At 53.0% G+C, this 19,287-nt stretch overlaps 1 protein-coding gene across 2 annotated transcripts in view; it reads right to left on the bottom strand.

The window, feature by feature from the left end:
• The window catches only part of LOC115085779 (1-phosphatidylinositol 4,5-bisphosphate phosphodiesterase gamma-1-like), a 306,356-nt gene that overhangs the window by 100,672 nt on the left and 186,397 nt on the right, over nt 1-19,287 (bottom strand). For both annotated transcript variants that reach the window (XM_029592182.1, XM_029592181.1), the window contains exons 14-18: nt 14,262-14,381; nt 11,201-11,308; nt 9,200-9,387; nt 2,655-2,855; nt 196-315 (exon numbers count right to left, since the gene is read on the bottom strand). In XM_029592182.1, coding sequence (XP_029448042.1) covers nt 196-315; nt 2,655-2,855; nt 9,200-9,387; nt 11,201-11,308; nt 14,262-14,381 — 737 coding nt within the window. The remainder of the gene's footprint in view (nt 1-195; nt 316-2,654; nt 2,856-9,199; nt 9,388-11,200; nt 11,309-14,261; nt 14,382-19,287) is intronic.

Below are 19,287 nucleotides of genomic sequence, written 5' to 3'. Positions count from 1 at the left end.
TTTCACCTCAGGAATGAGTCAGAGAGCTCAAAATAAAAAAAGGGACTCAAAATTCCCGTTTGCTTTATCAGCCGAATTCTAATACGGCCACACTCGGCGTATTGTATGCAGGCGGGCAGCAGCTTCACGGGCCCCACAGGGCTCACCCGAAGCAGAGAGAAAAAGCTGGGAGTCCCCTGGCTCCGCGGTGCTCACCTGAAGGAGATGGCGTAGGAGCTGGGCTCACTGCGCTTCCGAACCAGGAAGGCCCCGTCGCGCGGCACCCGCATCAGCATGTGCTCCGCCTGGAGGCGCGTCAAGTTGGCATGGTACCACCTGCAGCAGGAACGAAAGGAAGACCGCCTGGGTGAGTCAGCGTCGCGCAGAGTCAGCGGGTACTGCAAACCTGGGCGCGCCCCCTCCACCTCTCCCCCGCCACTTAAGCAACGACGGCTGCCGACGCTCCCCGACCGCTGATGCGGTGGGCACAGAGCAGGGCTGCCAGCTCCCCCCGGTGCGTGTAGGCCCAGGACAGGGGACCCGGCTAACGAGGAGGAGGGGAGGCTGCTGGAGGGAGTGTGTGCCACACAAGGGTGCCAGGATGTGATAAGACGGGAGTAAACGATTTGTATTTCAGATCACATATTCTTAACGCGCTTGCTACAAAAGAACCTTAACTCCCGATGCAAATAAGCTAATATTATGCAAATGTACTGGGAGTTTAAAAAGTGCACGAGCCTAAAAATGTGTGCAAAAAAAAAAATGAACAGCAAAACAGAAATCACGGTAAATGCACCCAAGCCGCGGTTTATGTTTAGGAAACATGGTTTCTGCACTCAGGCAAGGTTCTGCGTGCATACATCTTGATTAATGTGCAGAAATGATGGTTAGGGGGCATAACCATGACTTTTGCGCACAGAAAAGTTGCACTTCCGACAGTTGTGTGCACAAAAGATGAGTTAGGAGTGCAGCTTTTAGGCACCTAAGTTGAGTGGAGGGAGCAGACCTGTGGTTACAGCCGCAGGCCGGGAAGGCCAGGGTTCAAATCCCGCTGCCGGTCCTTGTGACCTTGAGCAAGTCCCTTCACCCTGCATTGCCTCGGGTGCAAACTTCAAGGGTAATTTTCCAGCAGGCCGAAAGTCTACGTGCCGAGAATCGGCGGGGACTTAACACACACGCCAGTCCATTTAGAAAATCAGCGGCACACGCGAGCACATCTACTCCCACTAGGGAGCAGGTGTAAATGTGAGCCCGTACATCATGTTCGTACTTTACAAAATGGAAAATGTGCGCATAAAACAGTTTCTCTACCCCAAACTCCCTCTTTGCGATGTACATGAAATCGCTTTTGCGCAAGCCCCCCCCCCCCCCAGACAATCTTCAAATATCAATTTCCATGCAGAACACCAGACTTTTATGCACCTAAATCCTTTTGAAAATGACTCCCTGAGATTGTCAGCTCTCTGGGGGATAACCTGCAATATCTGTATGATTGACCAGTCACGAAAGACGGAATATAAATCAAGAAAATTAATTAGATTGCACACACAAAACGTGAGTTTTACCTTTACACAATGATCGAGACTCCCTTCCCAAGCTTGCCGGGGGGCTGTGAACACCTCCACAGCACCCCCAGCTCTAGATGATCTGTAGAGCTGAAGATCTGAGCTGGACATCGAAGTCTGGTCCCTCTGTGCAAGGTTGCATAGCACTGCCAAGGTGCAAGCAGGCCAACTGTACAGGTAGCTTCTAAAGGAGCTTCGACAATCATCTATAGTGAATCCCACCTTGAAGCAAGGGATGAACTAGAAAACAACTTCCCAAGGTCCCTTCTAGTCTTTTCTTTCTAGGATTCTAGAAAACTCCTGAGGTCCCTTCCAGCCCTATCTCACTCCAATTCTTGATGACCTCTTGAGGACCCTTCCAGCCCTATCTCACTCCAATTCTAGATGACCTCTTGAGGTCCCTTCCAGCCCTATCTCACTTCAATTCTAGATGACCTCTTGAGGTCCCTTCCAGCCCTCTCTCACTCCAATTCTAGATGACCTCTTGAGGTCCCTTCCAGCCCTCTCTCACTCCAATTCTAGATGACCTCTTGAGGTCCCTTCCAGCCCTCTCTCACTCCAATTCTAGATGACCTCTTGAGGTCCCTTCCAGCCCTCTCTCACTCCAATTCTAGATGACCTCTTGAGGTCCCTTCCAGCCCTCTCTCACTCCAATTCTAGATGACCTCTTGAGGTCCCTTCCAGCCCGCTCTCACTCCAATTCTAGATGACCTCTTGAGGTCCCTTCCAGCCCTCTCTCACTCCAATTCTAGATGACCTCTTGAGGTCCCTTCCAGCCCTCTCTCACTCCAATTCTAGAGGACCTCTTGAGGTCCCTTCCAGCCCTCACTCACTCCAATTCTAGTTGACCTCTTGAGGTCCCTTCCAGCCCTCTCTCACTCCAATTCTAGATGACCTCTTGAGGTCCCTTCCAGCCCTCTCTCACTCCAATTCTAGATGACCTCTTGAGGTCCCTTCCAGCCCTATCTCACTCCAATTCTAGATGACCTCTTGAGAGCCCTTCCAGCCCACTCTTTAGATGACCTTCTGAGATCCCTTCAAAACTTCTCTTTCTAGGATTCTAGACAACCTCTAAAATCCCTTCCAGCTCTCTCTTTCTGTGATTCTTACTCCTTGTTCTCGTGGGCGTTGGGCTGTGGCACAGGGTCTGTGAGCCTCATCTCAAACTCATTACACCTCAGCGGTACCTCCCGGTAGTGACAGATCAAGCTGTATAGGCTGTCAAACACCAAATTGTCCGTCAGGTAGAACTTGGTGGTTCCAGCTTCCTGGCGCGAGTGGATACGACAGTGTTGGACTCGGTTTGACCTCCTGCAGAAACAGAGAAGACAGACTCTGTTCTAAAAGTATTATAGCACGCCAGGCCTGATAGTGCTGCATTATCATAAAGCACTACACAAAACGTGTCATGATGCAAGGCCATTAGACAAAAAGTGTAAAGGGCTTAGACAATATCTGCCTTGGCTCCAATCCTGGCTCTGCCACAGATTTTCTGGACAAGCCTCTTTATTCTCCTGTGCCTTTGGTTTTAATCCCCGCTTTGTCACAGATTCTCTGCGTGACCCTGGGCAAATCATTATCTTCCTGGGCCTCAGCATGAAATCTGGCTCTGCCACAGACTTTCTGTGTGACCCCTGGAAAAGTCTGTTTAGTCTCCTGAGACTGAGCTCTAATCCCAGCTCTGCCGCAGACTTTCTGAGACCTTGGACGAGCCTGTTTATTCCTCTCTGCTTTGGTTCTAATCCCAGATCTGCCGCTGACCCTGGGCAAAATGAAAATTAGTTCTTACCTGATAATTTTCGTTCCTGTAGTACCACGGATCAGTCCAGACACCTGGGTTGTGACTCCGCACCAGCAGATGGAGACAGAGCAAAACTTGACGGGCTCCCTACATATAGTAAGGTGCCACCCACAGCCCCTCAGTCGAACGAACTGTCAAAGCAAACCAGTGCCCGACTAACTAACTAGAACAATATTAACCAATTCAAACACCCCCTGGCTGGAAACCGAAAACTTCAGACCAGAGGCAAGCGGCATTATGCCAAGAACTGGAACAATTGCAGTACGAATAACCAAACGAGCGGACTCTCTCTCTCTCTTCATTGTACCAAACAGACGGGCGGGAGCCTGGACTGATCCGTGGTACTACAGGAACGAAAATTATCAGGTAAGAACTAATTTTCATTTCCCTGTACGTACCCGGATCAGTCCAGACACCTGGGATGTACCAGAGCAAACTACCGAGGGTGGGAAGCAGAGAGTCCCGCTCGGAGGACACTCGCTCCAAACCCCGGCGCTTCAGACGCCTGGACATCAAGTCTGTAATGCCTAGTGAAAGTATGCAAGGACTTCCACGTCGCAGCTCTACAGATCTCCTGCGTGGACACCTGAGAGACCTCGGCCCAGGACGTGGCTTGCGCCCGAGTGGAATGAGCACGAAGCCCCCTAGGTGCCACCTTGCCGTGAAGAAGATATGCGGAGCTAATAGCCTCTTTGAGCCAACGCGCAATAGTGGCCCGCGACGCAGCAGACCCCCGGCGAGGCCCGGACCAGAGAACGAACAGATGGTCGGAAACCCGGAAAGGATTCGTAACCTCCAGATACCGAAGCAGAATCCTGCGAACGTCGAGCTTCCTTAACTCTTTCATCCCCTTGTCCATCTGATCCCCGACCTCAAAACCTGGAAGGTCCACTGACTGATTTAAGTGAAACGAGGACACCACCTTAGGCAAAAAGGACGGCACCGTCCGCAGGGAAACTCCGCCCTGCGAAAATCGCAAGAACGGTTCCCGACAGGACAAGGCCTGCAACTCTGAGACCCGACGAGCCGACGTGATGGCTACTAGAAACACGGTCTTCAAAGTAAGATCTTTCAGCGTCGCCCGCTTAAGAGGCTCAAACGGTGCTCCCCCAAGCGCCGAGAGCACGCAATTCAAATTCCAAGACGGACAAGGATTCCGTACCGGAGGGCGTAAATGCTTTGCCCCGCGAAGAAAACGCACCACATCCGGATGACACGCCAAGGACACTCCGCGAACCTTACCGCGCAGACAACCAAGCGCAGCTATCTGGACCTTCAGGGTACTCCAGGCCAGCCCCTTCGAGAGGCCCTCTTGCAGAAAGGCGAGGACCGGCACCGGGGGACGTACAGGATCCACCTCATGAGTACTACACCAGTCCTCAAAAACCGTCCACACCCTCATATAGGCTAAGGACGTAGACTGTTTTCGAGCCCTCAACAAGGTCGCAATCACAGCCTCAGAGTACCCCTTAGTCCTTAAGCGCGCCCTTTCAAAAGCCATGCCGCGAGACAAAAGTGATCCGCATCCTCCAAACAGACGGGTCCTTGTCGCAGAAGAGATGCGGCCCCGTGAAACCGAAGCGGAGGCTCCGCCGCCAGCTGAATGAGGTCCGCGAACCACGGGCGCCTTGGCCACTCCGGCGCCACCAGGATCACGTCCGCCGGATGTAACTCGATTCGGCGAAGAACCTTGCCTATCAGCGGCCACGGGGGAAACACATATATCAACATGTCCGTGGGCCAGGGAAGTACTAGAGCATCGACTCCTTCTGCGCCCCGTTCCCTCCGACGGCTGAAGAACCGTGGGGCCTTTGCGTTGTGAGCGGTGGCCATCAGGTCCAGGCGTGGCGTTCCCCACCTGGCACAGATGAGGCGATACGCCATGTCTGGTAGTTCCCACTTGCCTGGATCCAGCCGATGCCGGCTGAGGAAATCCGCCTGAACGTTGTCCACACCTGCGATGTGAGACGCCGCCAAGCCGCTGAGGTGTTGCTCCGCCCAGATCATGAGCAACCTTGCCTCTTCCGCCACTTGCTGGCTCCTCGTGCCCCCTTGACGATTGATATACGCTACCGTGGTTGCGTTGTCCGAGAGCACCCGAACCGCCTGGCCCCGTATCCACGGGAGGAACGCTTGCAGGGCCAACGACACCGCCCTTGTCTCCAAGCGGTTGATGGACCACCTTGACTGCTGGCTCGACCACTGCCCCTGGACCGAGCGGCCTCCGCAGACCGCCCCCCAGCCGAGTAGACTGGCATCCGTCGTCACTACCGTCCAGGTGGGCATGACCAGAGACACCCCGCAGGACAGATGATCCCGGGAGAGCCACCAGTGCAGACTGGCCCTGGCACAGGGCGTGAGAGGCAACGGAAGATGGAACTCCTCCGAAACCGGCTTCCAGCGGGAAAGTAACGCTGATTGTAACGGTCGCAGATGAGCGAATGCCCAAGGGACCAGGGCGAGGGTCGACGCCATGGAACCCAAGACCCTCAGGTAATCGCAAACCAGCGGGCACCGTATGGACAAAATGTGGCGCACCTGTCGCTGGAGCTTGACCACTCTTTCCTGAGTCAGCGACACCATGGCCCTCTCGGTGTCGAACAGGGCCCCCAGATACTCCAACCGCTGCGTAGGCTGCAGATGACTCTTGGACAAGTTGACCACCCAACCGAGTGACCGCAAGAGGTGTAAGACCCTGGCAATCGCCTGCCGACACTCGGCCTCCGATTTGGCTCGGATGAGCCAATCGTCTAAGTAAGGATGCACCAGCAGCCCTTCTCTCCGGAGCTGAGCAGCCACCACCACCATCACCTTGGTGAAAGTGCGTGGAGCCGTGGCGAGGCCGAAGGGAAGAGCCCTGAACTGGTAATGGCCGCCCAGGATGCAGAATCTCAGGTACCGGTGATAAGCTGGCTGAATCCCGATGTGAAGGTACGCCTCCGTAAGGTCCAGAGAAGCGAGGAACTCGCCCGGACGAACCGCGGCAATTACCGAGCGGATCGTCTCCATCTTGAACCGCGGCACCCGCAGGCACCTGTTGACGCCCTTTAGATCGAGAATGGGCCGAAAAGCTCCATCCTTCTTTGGGACCACGAAGTAAATGGAGTACCTTCCCGTGCCCTGCTGATCCTGCGGCACTGGAGTAATTGCGCCCAGGTCCTCTAGCCGCCGGAGGGTGGTCCGGACAGCGGCGCGCTTGACGAGAGCCTTGCAGGGTGAGACGAGGAACTTGTCCACCGGGAGTCGAACAAAATCTAACGCGTAACCGCCTCTTATCACAGCGAGGACCCACTGGTCGGAAGTAATTCTGGTCCATGCCTCGTAAAACAAGGTGAGCCTCGCGCCCACGTAAGGTACGAGGGTGGGCGGCAACGAGGAATGGACCCGTCTCGTTTCATTGGGCCGACTTGGACCCTGAGCTGGACGAGGGTCCACCAGTCCTGTTGAACTTCTTTCCTCGAAAGGACTGCGACCAGGAGGATGATCTAGCCGATCCTGACCGATAGGACTGACCCGACCCCGTCGCCCTCTGTGGCCGCTGCCGGCGGTTAGACCGGAACCTGTTTCTTGCCGAGAAGGACGACCGAGGCCTGGGTCTATCTTCCGGCAACTTAAAAGCCTTATTCTCGCTCAGGAACTGCATCAGATCGTCCAGCTGCTTTCCAAACAGGAGCTTTCCCTTAAAGGGTAATGAACCCAGATGAGCCTTGGACGCCCCATCCGCAGCCCAGTTGCGAAGCCAGAGGAGACGACGCGCCGAGACCGCCGACACCATAGCTCTGGCCGATGTTCTGAGCAAATCGTGCATCGCATCAGCGCTGTAGGCAATCACCGCTTCCAAGTTATCCGCCTGAGTAGCCTCCCCTGAGGAGAGGTCGGCGTTCGCTTGCAGGACTTGGGCCCACCGGAGCCCCGCTCGCAGTGCAAAGGTACTACACATGGCTGCCCGCACTCCCAGTGCGGACACTTCGAAGATCTTCTTCAACTGCACCTCCAGCTTCCTATCTTGGATATCCCGGAGGGCCGTAGCACCCGTAACGGGGATGGTGGACCTCTTCGTCACTGCTGACACCGCCGCGTCCACCCGTGGAAGGCGCAGCAGTTCCAGAGCGTCCTCTGGAAGGGGATAAAGCTTGTCCATAGCCTTACTCACCTTCAGCCCCAGTTCCGGGGTATCCCATTCCCGGAACAAGATATCTGAGACCGAGAAGTGCCAAGGGAAGGCAAGCGCAGGGCCCGCCAGGCCCAGCAGCACCGGATCCATCTTGACCCCTTGCCGGGACTCCACAGGTGGAGGATCCACGCCGATCTCATCCAGGATAGCCGGGATAAGGGGAGAAAGTTCTTCCCTACGAAACAGGCGGACGACCTTGGGGTCATCACCCTCCGCCGCCTGCGGCCCCTTGCCGGCTCCCGGCTGGGCCTGCCCCTCGTCCTCATGGCCCTCCTGGCCTTCAGGGGCTCCCGACAACGCTTCCTCGTCCGAGGAGGCGGTGGACGCCGACTCTGATTCCTGTGGGTCGCCACGTGGCTGTCTCTTTTCTCGTGGCCCACCCCGGGCGTCCCGGGTCCGCACGGCTCTCTTCCGGGGCCGGGAGAGCGCTTCCTTCCCCCCGGAAGCTTTCCCAGGTTTTAGACGCGATTTTTTATACTTTGCGAGTTTCTGTAGCAACAGCGAGAAATCTTCTGAAAATGAGCCCTCCGATCCGGAGAAACCCTCCACTGCACTCGGGCTCCCCGACCCACGGGGTCCCGGGGGCTCTCCCCCCGAAATCCTGGGCTGTGGCGACAGCGAGGGAGGCTGGGCGCCATCTTGGAGTGCCCTCCTCGTGGCTTCCCTCACGCTGGACAAAATGGCTTCCGTTCCCGCGCTAAGCGGGAACGGGTCCGAGGACGCGGGCTCCGAGCCTCCGGCACGCGACGGCGAACGGGCACCCCGCAATCGACCCCCCCGGGCGACCGCCGACGAGCCCTCGCCGCCGGAGACGCAGCTGGAACAGACACCGTCCCTGGAAAGACGCGCGCGCACAGAGCCGCACGCGCGGCACGCTGACCCTCTCGGCATTCGCAGCGACGAACGGGCTCCCCACCCAGCGCCCCCCTTCCGCTAAGCGATCGCACTCGAACGGCGGAACGACGGCGAAGAGGGAGAGAGAGCCGGCGCCGCAAGGTGAAAACAAAAGAAACCGCTAAGTTTTTTTTTTTTTTTTTTTTACTTAGGCGCTAGCCGAGGTCCTGCAGTCTTCAGCTCCGGCGGGGGCGAGTGAACCGGGCTCCCCGGTGTCACCCCCGACGCTGCTGCCAGCACAGGCCGGGTCCTCGACCCTCAGCAGCGGCCTCGACCTGGAGGGGATGGTCCTCTCAGGACCTTCCACCCTCCTGGGAGGCTCCCCCGACGGGAGACTTCTATCTTCTTTATGTCTTCTTTCTTCTTCTTTATTTATTTATTTATTTATTTATTTTTTAAAGACACACTGCCCTAACTGAGGCTTAAACACAAATAGACCCCTGACTGACTACCCCGAGCCAAAAAAAAAATCAAGGATCCCCGAGACTGTGGGTGGACCTGCCCCATCTGCTGGAGACAGAGAAAGACTGAGGGGCTGTGGGTGGCACCTTACTATATGTAGGGAGCCCGTCAAGTTTTGCTCTGTCTCCATCTGCTGGTGCGGAGTCACAACCCAGGTGTCTGGACTGATCCGGGTACGTACAGGGAATCACTGTTACCTCCCTAAGCCTCGGTCCTAATCCCGGCTTCTCCAACTCGCCCCTCCGTGTGACCTTGGACAAGCCTTGTTTATTTTTCTGCCGTGGCCGCGGCAGGGCAGGGCCTCTCCCCTCCCCTCCCCCGTACCAGAAGGAGAGCGTGTAGTCTCCCACAAAGGTCTCGCTGTCCCGCACCAGGAAGGTGCCGTCCTTGCCGCCCGTCTCCGTGCAGTACTCGTGCAGCAGCTTCTCTGCGATCTGGCGCCCGTCGCGCCCTCCGCCCAGCTTTCCGTGGAACCACTTCTCGCTGAAGTGCAGCTCGTTGTTGTTAAACTCCTGAGCCCGGTCACAAGGGAGAAGTCGAGGAGAGAGAAGGAGGAGGGGGGGGGGGGGGGGGGGGGGGGGGGGGGGGGGGGGGGGGAGGGGGAGGGTGTCGTGGAGAGAGGGACATAGAGAGACGGAGGGGAAAGGGAGGAGGAGAGGCAGAGATGAAAGAATCGTGGTCAGACGCAGAGAGGAACGGGAGAGACAAAGAAAAGGAGAAATAAACAACTGAGCGAATCTTGAGTCATAAGAAACAGAGTTGTCTTTGACTGCCCTTATGCAAAGTATCTTAGCAACTTTTTTTTTTTTTTTTTTTTTTTAAACAGGAAGTTTAATTCTCCCGCTTTTGCCACAGTGGTAACGTCGTCTCGTCGTGTCCCCGACGAGGCAGAGTGGCAGGGTGTTAACCCTCCATCTTGGGCGGGTGCTCACTCTCGATTTACGGCTCAGATCTTACGTTCGATCTCAGCCAGAAGGCCAAGAAGCGATCCACCTCCGCAAGGTCCCACTTCTACCCAGCAACAAAGTGAACATCGTCCCTTCCTTTGCCACAGCTCTGCCTCTCTTACAGGACACCCACCTGCAGGTGAGGGCTGGAAGTGGGGGCCAAAACGAGAGAGATTTAAGCTTGGGTGGAGGTCTACGGTAAACTCCTGGCTCGCATCCCTCCTGTGGCATGGGCCTTGGAGAGGAGGAACGGCCCAGTTGTTAGAGCACTGGGCTACAAGCCAGAGAACCAGGGTTCAAATCCTGCTGCTGCTCCTCGTGACCTTGGGCAGGTCTCTTTACCCTCCATTGCCTCAGGTACAAACTTGGATTGTGAGCCCTCTGGGGACAGGGAAATAGCTACAGTGCCTGCATGTAATCTGCTTTGAAGTCCAGAAATCGGAATATAAATCAAATCAATAAATGATTGGGAATTAATGATTGGGAATTCTGCTGATGCCTTGCCCTGCTCTTACAGGGCCTCCCCAAAACAAGCAGCACTAGGAGACGCTCTCAGGCACCTGAATCTCCTTTCTGGCCCACAGGACGTAACCAAGAACGGCAGGAAGGGAAAATGCCAGAAATTGTGTGTGACAGCTCCCTGGTGAGAGACAGAAGGGGACAGGCTGTGTGTGTGACTGCTCCCTGGTGAGAGACGGAAGAGGAGAGGCTGTTTATGATAGCTCCCTGGTGAGAGACGGAAGAGGAGAGGCTGTGAGTGACAGCTCCCTGGTGAGAGACGGAAGAGGAGAAGCTGTGTGTGACAGCTCCCTGGTGAGAGTCGGGAGGGGAGAGGCTGTGTGTGACAGCTCTCTGGCGAGAGACGGAAGAGGAGAGGCTGTGTGTGACAGCTCTCTGGTGAGAGACGGAAGAGGAGAGGCTGTGTGTGACAGCTCCCTGGTGAGAGTCGGGAGGGGAGAGGCTGTGTGTGACAGCTCCCTGGTGAGAGACGGGAGGGGAGAGGCTGTGTGTGACAGCTCCCTGGTGAGAGTCGGGAGGGGAGAGGCTGTGTGTGACAGCTCTCTGGCGAGAGACGGAAGAGGAGAGGCTGTGTGTGACAGCTCTCTGGCGAGAGACGGAAGAGGAGAGGCTGTGTGTGACAGCTCCCTGGTGAGAGACTTCTGGCATAAACGCCAGGTCAGTATAGGTCTGCCATATTCTGTACTCAGAGCTCCTCTGAGCAGAACCTGTCCTTATACACAGCCTCCTGGAGTAACACCTCACCTGGTACTACTTCTCCCAGCCATCCCTCCAAGACTGCCCCAGGCAGAGCCACCATCAGACTGATAAAATGCAACTCTCTTACTCTCCAGCCGAGGCCTTCTTTTCTCAGATTTACCTCCTTTGGTTCTGCCTCTTCCTCGTCCTCATTGGACTGGTAGTGGGATGTCTCCTCAGAGTAATAGATCTTGTTGCTCGTCAGAACAAAGTAATGGGGACTCCAGGTCTGCAGAACAGGGAGAGGGACAATGTCAGCAAGGGGGCAAAAGATGGAACGGTACAGGTCAGCAGACTGATGTAGCACACAGACCGGGGCAGAAAAGAAAATCATGCACACACACTACACACAATCACGTATAAGCATACACTCACAAGCACATGCTTACACTGGTGCCCACACTGCCTCATGCACGTACATGCACGAGGCAGTGTGGGCACGTACATATCTTCATTGGGAGTCCACCACTGTCACCAATCTCATCTCTGGCTTCACATACGGCTCTGAAGACTGAGCCCTGATACACAGAGCATGGGAAGTGCGCAGCTGTGCGCTTTGATGATTACAGCTCTATGGCACCTTTCACGCGCGCCCTTGCAGGCAACTTCATCAATCCAGCTTCAAACTACTGTATGCTGATCTTATCAGACAAGTCTGTGCTGGACCATTTCCTCACGTTCCTTGGAAATGATGCCAAACCATTGATGACTACTCTACAGGTTGCCTCGGAAGTGCTCGGACAGACTTAAGGAATGTCTTATTTCTGGCCAAGTACTAGCTCAATTTACGTCCTCTCTCTCCAATTGATCCTCACAAACTAGGGTGGATGGGGGGCCAGAGCTCATCTTAATACAATACTTCTACTGGTGTACCCCAAGGTTTGGCCCTATCGTCACTGCTGTTTAATATCTATTTGGCAACAGTTTGCAAGATCCTAGTTAACCTCTGTGAGGATATAGAATTTTTGCCGATGATATTCAATTTTTCATGAAAATGAGCTCCATCTGTCTGACAGCCATTAAACAATGCACGCAGCCTGACAAACTATCATTTAATGTTTCAAAAACTAAATTTGTGATTATCCAATGCTTCAACAGCTTTGATGGTCCTTTTATAGCATAGGATGACCACAAATTCCCAGTTTTGTCATATGCAAAGAGTCTTGGTGTATGGAAACACCACAAATTGTCTTTTAATCATCACATAAAATCAATGGTCAAAGGCGTTTTTTTTTCAAATTCAGAATCTATTAGAATGTGACGATTTCAGATTTGTGGTTCAAGCCCCAGCATTAATAACTTTGTACTACTGTAATGCAATCTATCTTGGACTTCCAGACGATGCTTTAAAACCTCTTCAATTACTTTTAAACTCAACAGTTTGGTTGATCAGTTGTAAAAAGTGCACTAATCATATCACATCAAAAATGGACTGGAAGCCATTTTTATGAGTTTATTGTCACTGCTTTGTAGTGTATTTAATTGCAATTTTATGTATGTTTTATTTTGTAAATTGCTCAGGGCTTGTGCATGAGTAAGTAAGAAATTTTAATAAATACAAATACAAATCCTTCTTTCTTCTGCCCTATTTTGGGAGGCAGTGGACATCCCTTATGAAGACCTGTCCAGTCCATGTAAGTTGTACTCTTGCAGCATTTCCTCGATTCTGGCTGTGTTTGCACTTTCAGGGTTACTCTTATGCCAGCGCATGGTTACTACTCATTATCGAGTGGAGGAAATGCACATGGAGTTGCTTGAGCTGCTTAATATACCATCTATAGAGAGTCCATGTCTCAGAAGCATAGAGAAGACATGTCAAAATCACTATGTCGTAGATCTTCAATTTGGTGGACAGATGGATTTTATGTTGGTCAAGGACTTTTGTTTGGAGTTGGCCAAGGGCCTGGTTGACTGGCTTTGTTGATTCTAGAGACAAATTCCTTGTTAAGGTAACTGTCACTGGTGTTGCCTAGATATTTGAACTAGTCTGCATTTTTCTGATGTGTGCCTTGAGTGCAGATGGCTGACACTGGGGCAATGGAATGAGAGAGTTGAGAATGTATCAGACAATCTCTCAGCAATGATCTGAAGGTCACTTTTGAATATGGGCCACCAGGTCCCGGGTCATTTGGAAAGGCTGCTTGAATGAGAAGTTTCTCCAGTGGCTTTGTCTTAGCACTGACTTTTCAAAGATCAAAGAAAGAGAGATCAAGCCAATAGTGCATGTATATTCCCTGTTCCAAGTCCTTTGTTGCATGGGTGAAGACACAGGCAAAGAACAGACTGAACCTTACTGGAGCAAGTTTGCAGCCCTGCTTCACTCCATTTGAGAATTTGTATGCATCGGAAGCATCCCCATTGGAGAGCACTTGCCCCATCATGTAGTTATGGAACACACAGATGATTTGTATGAACCTTTTTTGGCATCCCAGTTTGTTCAGGATGACCCACAGATCATCTGTTGATGGTACTGAAGGCTTCTATCAAGTCAAGGCTAATTACAGGTCTATGTTCTGCTCTATCCATTGTTCCTGGAGCTGCCTCCTAGGCATCCTGGTCTGAAACCACACTATGCTCCTGACAGATTCTTCTCAGATATGGGAATCAATGTTTTAGGAGCTATTCTTTCAGATGCAGAAGGATGAGTCAAGCAGGTCATTTCATGAGAGACGTTCTGACCGCAAGCCAAACTCCATGGATCCTGTCAACATTCTCTGATTTCTTTTTCCAAAATAAAGGGCAGTCACCTCCAAGCTCCTTGAAGGAGTCTTCTCCAGTCAGTTTAACCTCGTGGAGTGCTGCAATATTAATATTATAGCGTGCAAACTCTTTGGGGACAGGAGCTGCTCTTCTCCTGGGCTTTCAAGCAACGTCTCTACCCGTAAGCATACAGATGTTCCATGCCCCTAAAATGAATCTTTTCTTACTTTGAATTTTGAGCACTGTAAGGATGATCTGACAGCTGCTGTACTCTGATCAGATGGAATGGGGATTGCGATATTTAGGGGCACCTTAAGAAGGGCTCTTCAATCACCTGCGCTGGTGAACTTCTCCACTGCCCTGGGGATGGAGAAAAGCAGCCACGGGTCCTATTCTTACACATATATACAAAATCATAGCAAATGCACACATCTAGACAAGAACACGCAGACACTAACGCTACCATGCACAGAAGCACATACGTGGTCGATGGGGTCTTCGAGATAGAGGATGCCATTTTTGATGGAGTTACTGATGTCATTTTCTGAGTAGCTTGCAGTAGAGACTTCCTCATAAAGGTTCCCTTCAACCAGCTTCTTGTGCTGAGACACAGAGCCAAAACACAGAGATTAGTAAAGTGCAATCACCGTACTCAGCACTGGAGAAGAGAAATAAAACTTAGCACAAACATACACAGACTTACTCTATTTTCTTCTCACTCTCTCTTATTTAACCAAAACTTGTGCAAAGTCATGGAAACCTAGAAACTCAGAGCAACAAGACATCTAGTCCATCCTGATGTAATGCTAATTGTCATGGTTGATCTTCAGCTTTGCCATCAGTCCTCAATAGGATTTACCCCTTACCACTGACCACAGCTAAAGATCCTCTGTGCTTATCCCAGGCTTTACCCCTCACTCCCTCACAGCTAAAGATCCTCTGTGCTTATCCCAGGCTTTACCCCTCACTGCCTCACAGCTAAAGATCCTCTGTGCTTATCCCAGGCTTTACCCCTCACTCCCTCACAGCTAAAGATCCTCTGTGCTTATCCCAGGCTTTATCCTCACTCCCTCACAGCTAAGGATCCTCTGTGCTTATCCCAGGCTTTACCCCTCACTCCCCCACAGCTAAGGACCCTCTGTGCTTATCCCAGGCTTTACCCCTCACAGCTAAGGATCCTCTGTGCTTATCCCAGGCTTTACCCCTCACTCCCCCACAGCTAAGGATCCTCTGTGCTTATCCCAGGCTTTACCCCTCACTCCCCCACAGCTAAGGATCCTTTGTGCTTATCCCAGACTTTACCCCTCACTCCCCCACAACTAAGGATCCTCTGTGCTTATCCCAGGCTTTACCTCTCACTCCCTCACAGCTAAGGATCCTCTGTGCTTATCCCAGGCTTTACCTCTCACTCCCTCACAGCTAAGGATCCTCTGTGCTTATCCCAGGCTTTACCCCTTACTCCCTCACAGCTAAAGATCCTCTGTGCTTATCCCAGGCTTTACCCCTCACTCCCCCACAGCTAAGGACCCTCTGTGCTTATCCCAGGCTTTACCCCTCACAGCTAAGGATCCTCTGTGCTTATCCCAGGCTTTTACCCCTCACTCCCCCACAGCTAAGGATCCTCTGTGCTTATCCCAGGCTTTACCCCTCACTCCCCCACAGCTAAGGATCCTTTGTGCTTATCCCAGACTTTACCCCTCACTCCCCCACAACTAAGGATCCTCTGTGCTTATCCCAGGCTTTACCTCTCACTCCCTCACAGCTAAGGATCCTCTGTGCTTATCCCAGGCTTTACCCCTCACTCCCTCACAGCTAAGGATCCTCTGTGCTTATCCCAGGCTTTACCCCTCACTCCCCCACAGCTAAGGATCCTCTGTGCTTATCCCAGGCTTTACCCCTCACTCCCTCACAGCTAAGGATCCTCTGTGCTTATCCCAGGCTTTACCCCTCACTCCCCCACAGCTAAGGATCCTCTGTGCTTATCCCAGGCTTTACCTCTCACTCCCTCACAGCTAAGGATCCTCTGTGCTTATCCCAGGCTTTACCCCTCAATCCCCCACAGCTAAGGATCCTCTGTGCTTATCCCAGGCTTTACCCCTCACTCCCCCACAGCTAAGGATCCTCTGTGCTTATCCCAGGCTTTACCCCTCACTCCCCCACAGCTAAGGATCCTCTGTGCTTATCCCAGGCTTTACCCCTCACTCCCCCACAGCTAAGGATCCTCTGTGCTTATCCCAGGCTTTACCCCTCACTCCCCCCACAGCTAAGGATCCTTTGTGCTTATCCCAGACTTTACCCCTCACTCCCCCACAGCTAAGGATCCTCTGTGCTTATCCCAGGCTTTACCCCTCACTCCCCCACAGCTAAGGATCCTCTGTGCTTATCCCAGGCCTTACCCCTCACTCCCCCACAACTAAGGATCCTCTGTGCGTATCCCAGGCTTTACCCCTCACTCCCTCACAGCTAAGGATCCTCTGTGCTTATCCCAGGCTTTACCCCTCACTCCCTCACAGCTAAGGATCCTCTGTGCTTATCCCAGGCTTTACCCCTCACTCCCCCACAGCTAAGGATCCTCTGTGCTTATCCCAGGCTTTACCCCTCACTCCCCCACAACTAAGGATCCTCTGTGCGTATCCCAGGCTTTACCCCTCACTCCCCCACAGCTAAGGATCCTCTGTGCTTATCCCAGGCTTTACCCCTCACTCCCCCACAGCTAAGGATCCTCTGTGCTTATCCCAGGCCTTACCCCTCACTCCCCCACAACTAAGGATCCTCTGTGCGTATCCCAGGCTTTACCTCTCACTCCCCCACAGCTAAGGATCCTCTGTGCTTATCCCAGGCTTTACCTCTCACTCCCCCACAGCTAAGGATCCTCTGTGCTTATCCCAGGATTTACCCCTCACTCCCCCACAGCTAAGGATCCTCTGTGCTTATCCCAGGCTTTACCTCTCACTCCCCCACAGCTAAGGATCCTCTGTGCTTATCCCAGGCTTTACCCCTCACTCCCCCACAGCTAAGGATCCTCTGTGCTTATCCCAGGCTTTACCCCTCACAGCTAAGGATCCTCTGTGCTTATCCCAGGCTTTACCTCTCACTCCCCCACAGCTAAGGATCCTCTGTGCTTATCCCAGGCTTTACCCCTCACAGCTAAGGATCCTCTGTGCTTATCCCAGGCTTTACCCCTCACTCCCCCACAGCTAAGGATCCTCTGTGCTTATCCCAGGCTTTATCCCTCACTCCCTCACAGCTAAGGATCCTCTGTGCTTATCCCAGGCTTTACCCCTCACTCCCCCACAGCTAAGGATCCTCTGTGCTTATCCCAGGCTTTACCCCTCACTCCCCCACAGCTAAGGATCCTCTGTGCTTATCCCAGGCTTTACCCCTCACTCCCCCACAGCTAAGGATCCTCTGTGCTTATCCCAGGCTTTACCCCTCACTCCCTCCCAGCTAAGGATCCTCTGTGCTTATCCCAGGATTTACCCCTCACTCCCCCACAGCTAAGGATCCTCTGTGCTTATCCCAGGCTTTACCTCTCACTCCCCCACAGCTAAGGATCCTCTGTGCTTATCCCAGGCTTTACCCCTCACTCCCCCACAGCTAAGGATCCTCTGTGCTTATCCCAGGCTTTACCCCTCACTCCCCCACAGCTAAGGATCCTCTGTGCTTATCCCAGGCTTTACCTCTACTCCCCCACAGCTAAGGATCCTCTGTGCTTATCCCAGGCTTTACCCCTCACTCCCCCACAGCTAAGGATCCTCTGTGCTTATCCCAGGCTTTACCCCTCACTCCCCCACAGCTAAGGATCCTCTGTGCTTATCCCAGGCTTTACCCCTCACAGCTAAGGATCCTCTGTGCTTATCCCAGGCTTTACCCCTCACTCCCCCACAGCTAAGGATCCTCTGTGCTTATCCCAGGCTTTACCCCTCACTCCCCCACAGCTAAGGATCCTCTGTGCTTATCCCAGGCTTTACCTCTCACTCCCCCACAGCTAAGGATCCTCTGTGCTTATCCCAGGCTTTACCCCTCACAGCTAAGGATCCTCTGTGCTTATCCCAGGCTTTACCCTCACTCCCCCACAGCTAAGGATCCTCTGTGCTTATCCCAGGCTTTATCCCTCACTCCCTCACAGCTAAGGATCCTCTGTGCTTATCCCAGGCTTTACCCCTCACTCCCCCACAGCTAAGGATCCTCTGTGCTTATCCCAGGCTTTACCCCTCACTCCCCCACAGCTAAGGATCCTCTGTGCTTATCCCAGGCTTTACCCCTCACTCCCCCACAGCTAAGGATCCTCTGTGCTTATCCCAGGCTTTACCCCTCACTCCCTCCCAGCTAAGGATCCTCTGTGCTTATCCCAGGCTTTACCTCTCACTCCCCCACAGCTAAGGATCCTCTGTGCTTATCCCAGGCTTTACCCCTCACAGCTAAGGATCCTCTGTGCTTATCCCAGGCTTTACCTCTCACTCCCCCACAGCTAAGGATCCTCTGTGCTTATCTCAGGCTTTACCCCTCACTCCCCCACAGCTAAGGATCCTCTGTGCTTATCCCAGGCTTTACCTCTCACTCCCTCCCAGCTAAGGATCCTCTGTGCTTATCCCAGGATTTACCTCTCACTCCCCCACAGCTAAGGATCCTCTGTGCTTATCCCAGGCTTTACCCCTCACAGCTAAGGATCCTCTGTGCTTATCCCAGGCTTTACCTCTCACTCCCCCACAGCTAAGGATCCTCTGTGCTTATCCCAGGCTTTACCCCTCACTCCCCCACAGCTAAGGATCCTCTGTGCTTATCCCAGGCTTTACCTCTCACTCCCCCACAGCTAAGGATCCTCTGTGCTTATCCCAGGCTTTACCCCTCACTCCCCCACAGCTAAGGATCCTCTGTGCTTATCCCAGGCTTTACCCCTCACTCCCCCACAGCTAAGGATCCTCTGTGCTTATCCCAGGCTTTACCCCTCACTCCCCCACAGCTAAGGATCCTCTGTGTTTATCCCAGGCTTTACCCCTCACTCCCCCACAGCTAAGGATCCTCTGTGCGGGTAGTTGCAGATATTTTTTAATGGCAGATTTTATATCAGTTTTTAAATTGAAATTACACTTGTACCTTCCCTTTCAAAACCTGCGCTGGAAAAAGCACCCGCAGAGATTTTCAGCAGCTTGTTTTAAGACTGCTTTCTCCTAGAAAACCAATGCACAGAGGTTTCAAAATGCAAAATAATATGCGTTGTTGCCTCCCCCGAACTAATCCTCTTCCTATCCCAGCTGCTTTTCCTGTGGGGATAATACGTTTGTGATATTTATCCTTCACTCATACTTTTACCTTCATTTAGGGTGGGCAGGTTTCAGAAAACCCTTTTACCCCTCATAGAGGGCCAGGGTACCAGATAAAAAACCCGAAGTACACGCGGGCAGGGTACACAGCACAGGTGCTTCTGGCGGCTTTTTGGCTGCGTTTAGGTCGAGGGAGGAGAACAGCCCGTCGCCTTTTTGGTTTTCACATATGAGCATTATTTTA

Source organism: Rhinatrema bivittatum, chromosome 2 (genome assembly GCF_901001135.1).
Source record: "Rhinatrema bivittatum chromosome 2, aRhiBiv1.1, whole genome shotgun sequence".
Taxonomy (NCBI): Eukaryota; Metazoa; Chordata; class Amphibia; order Gymnophiona; family Rhinatrematidae; genus Rhinatrema; species Rhinatrema bivittatum.
This window is presented reverse-complemented; position numbering and strand designations above follow the sequence as displayed.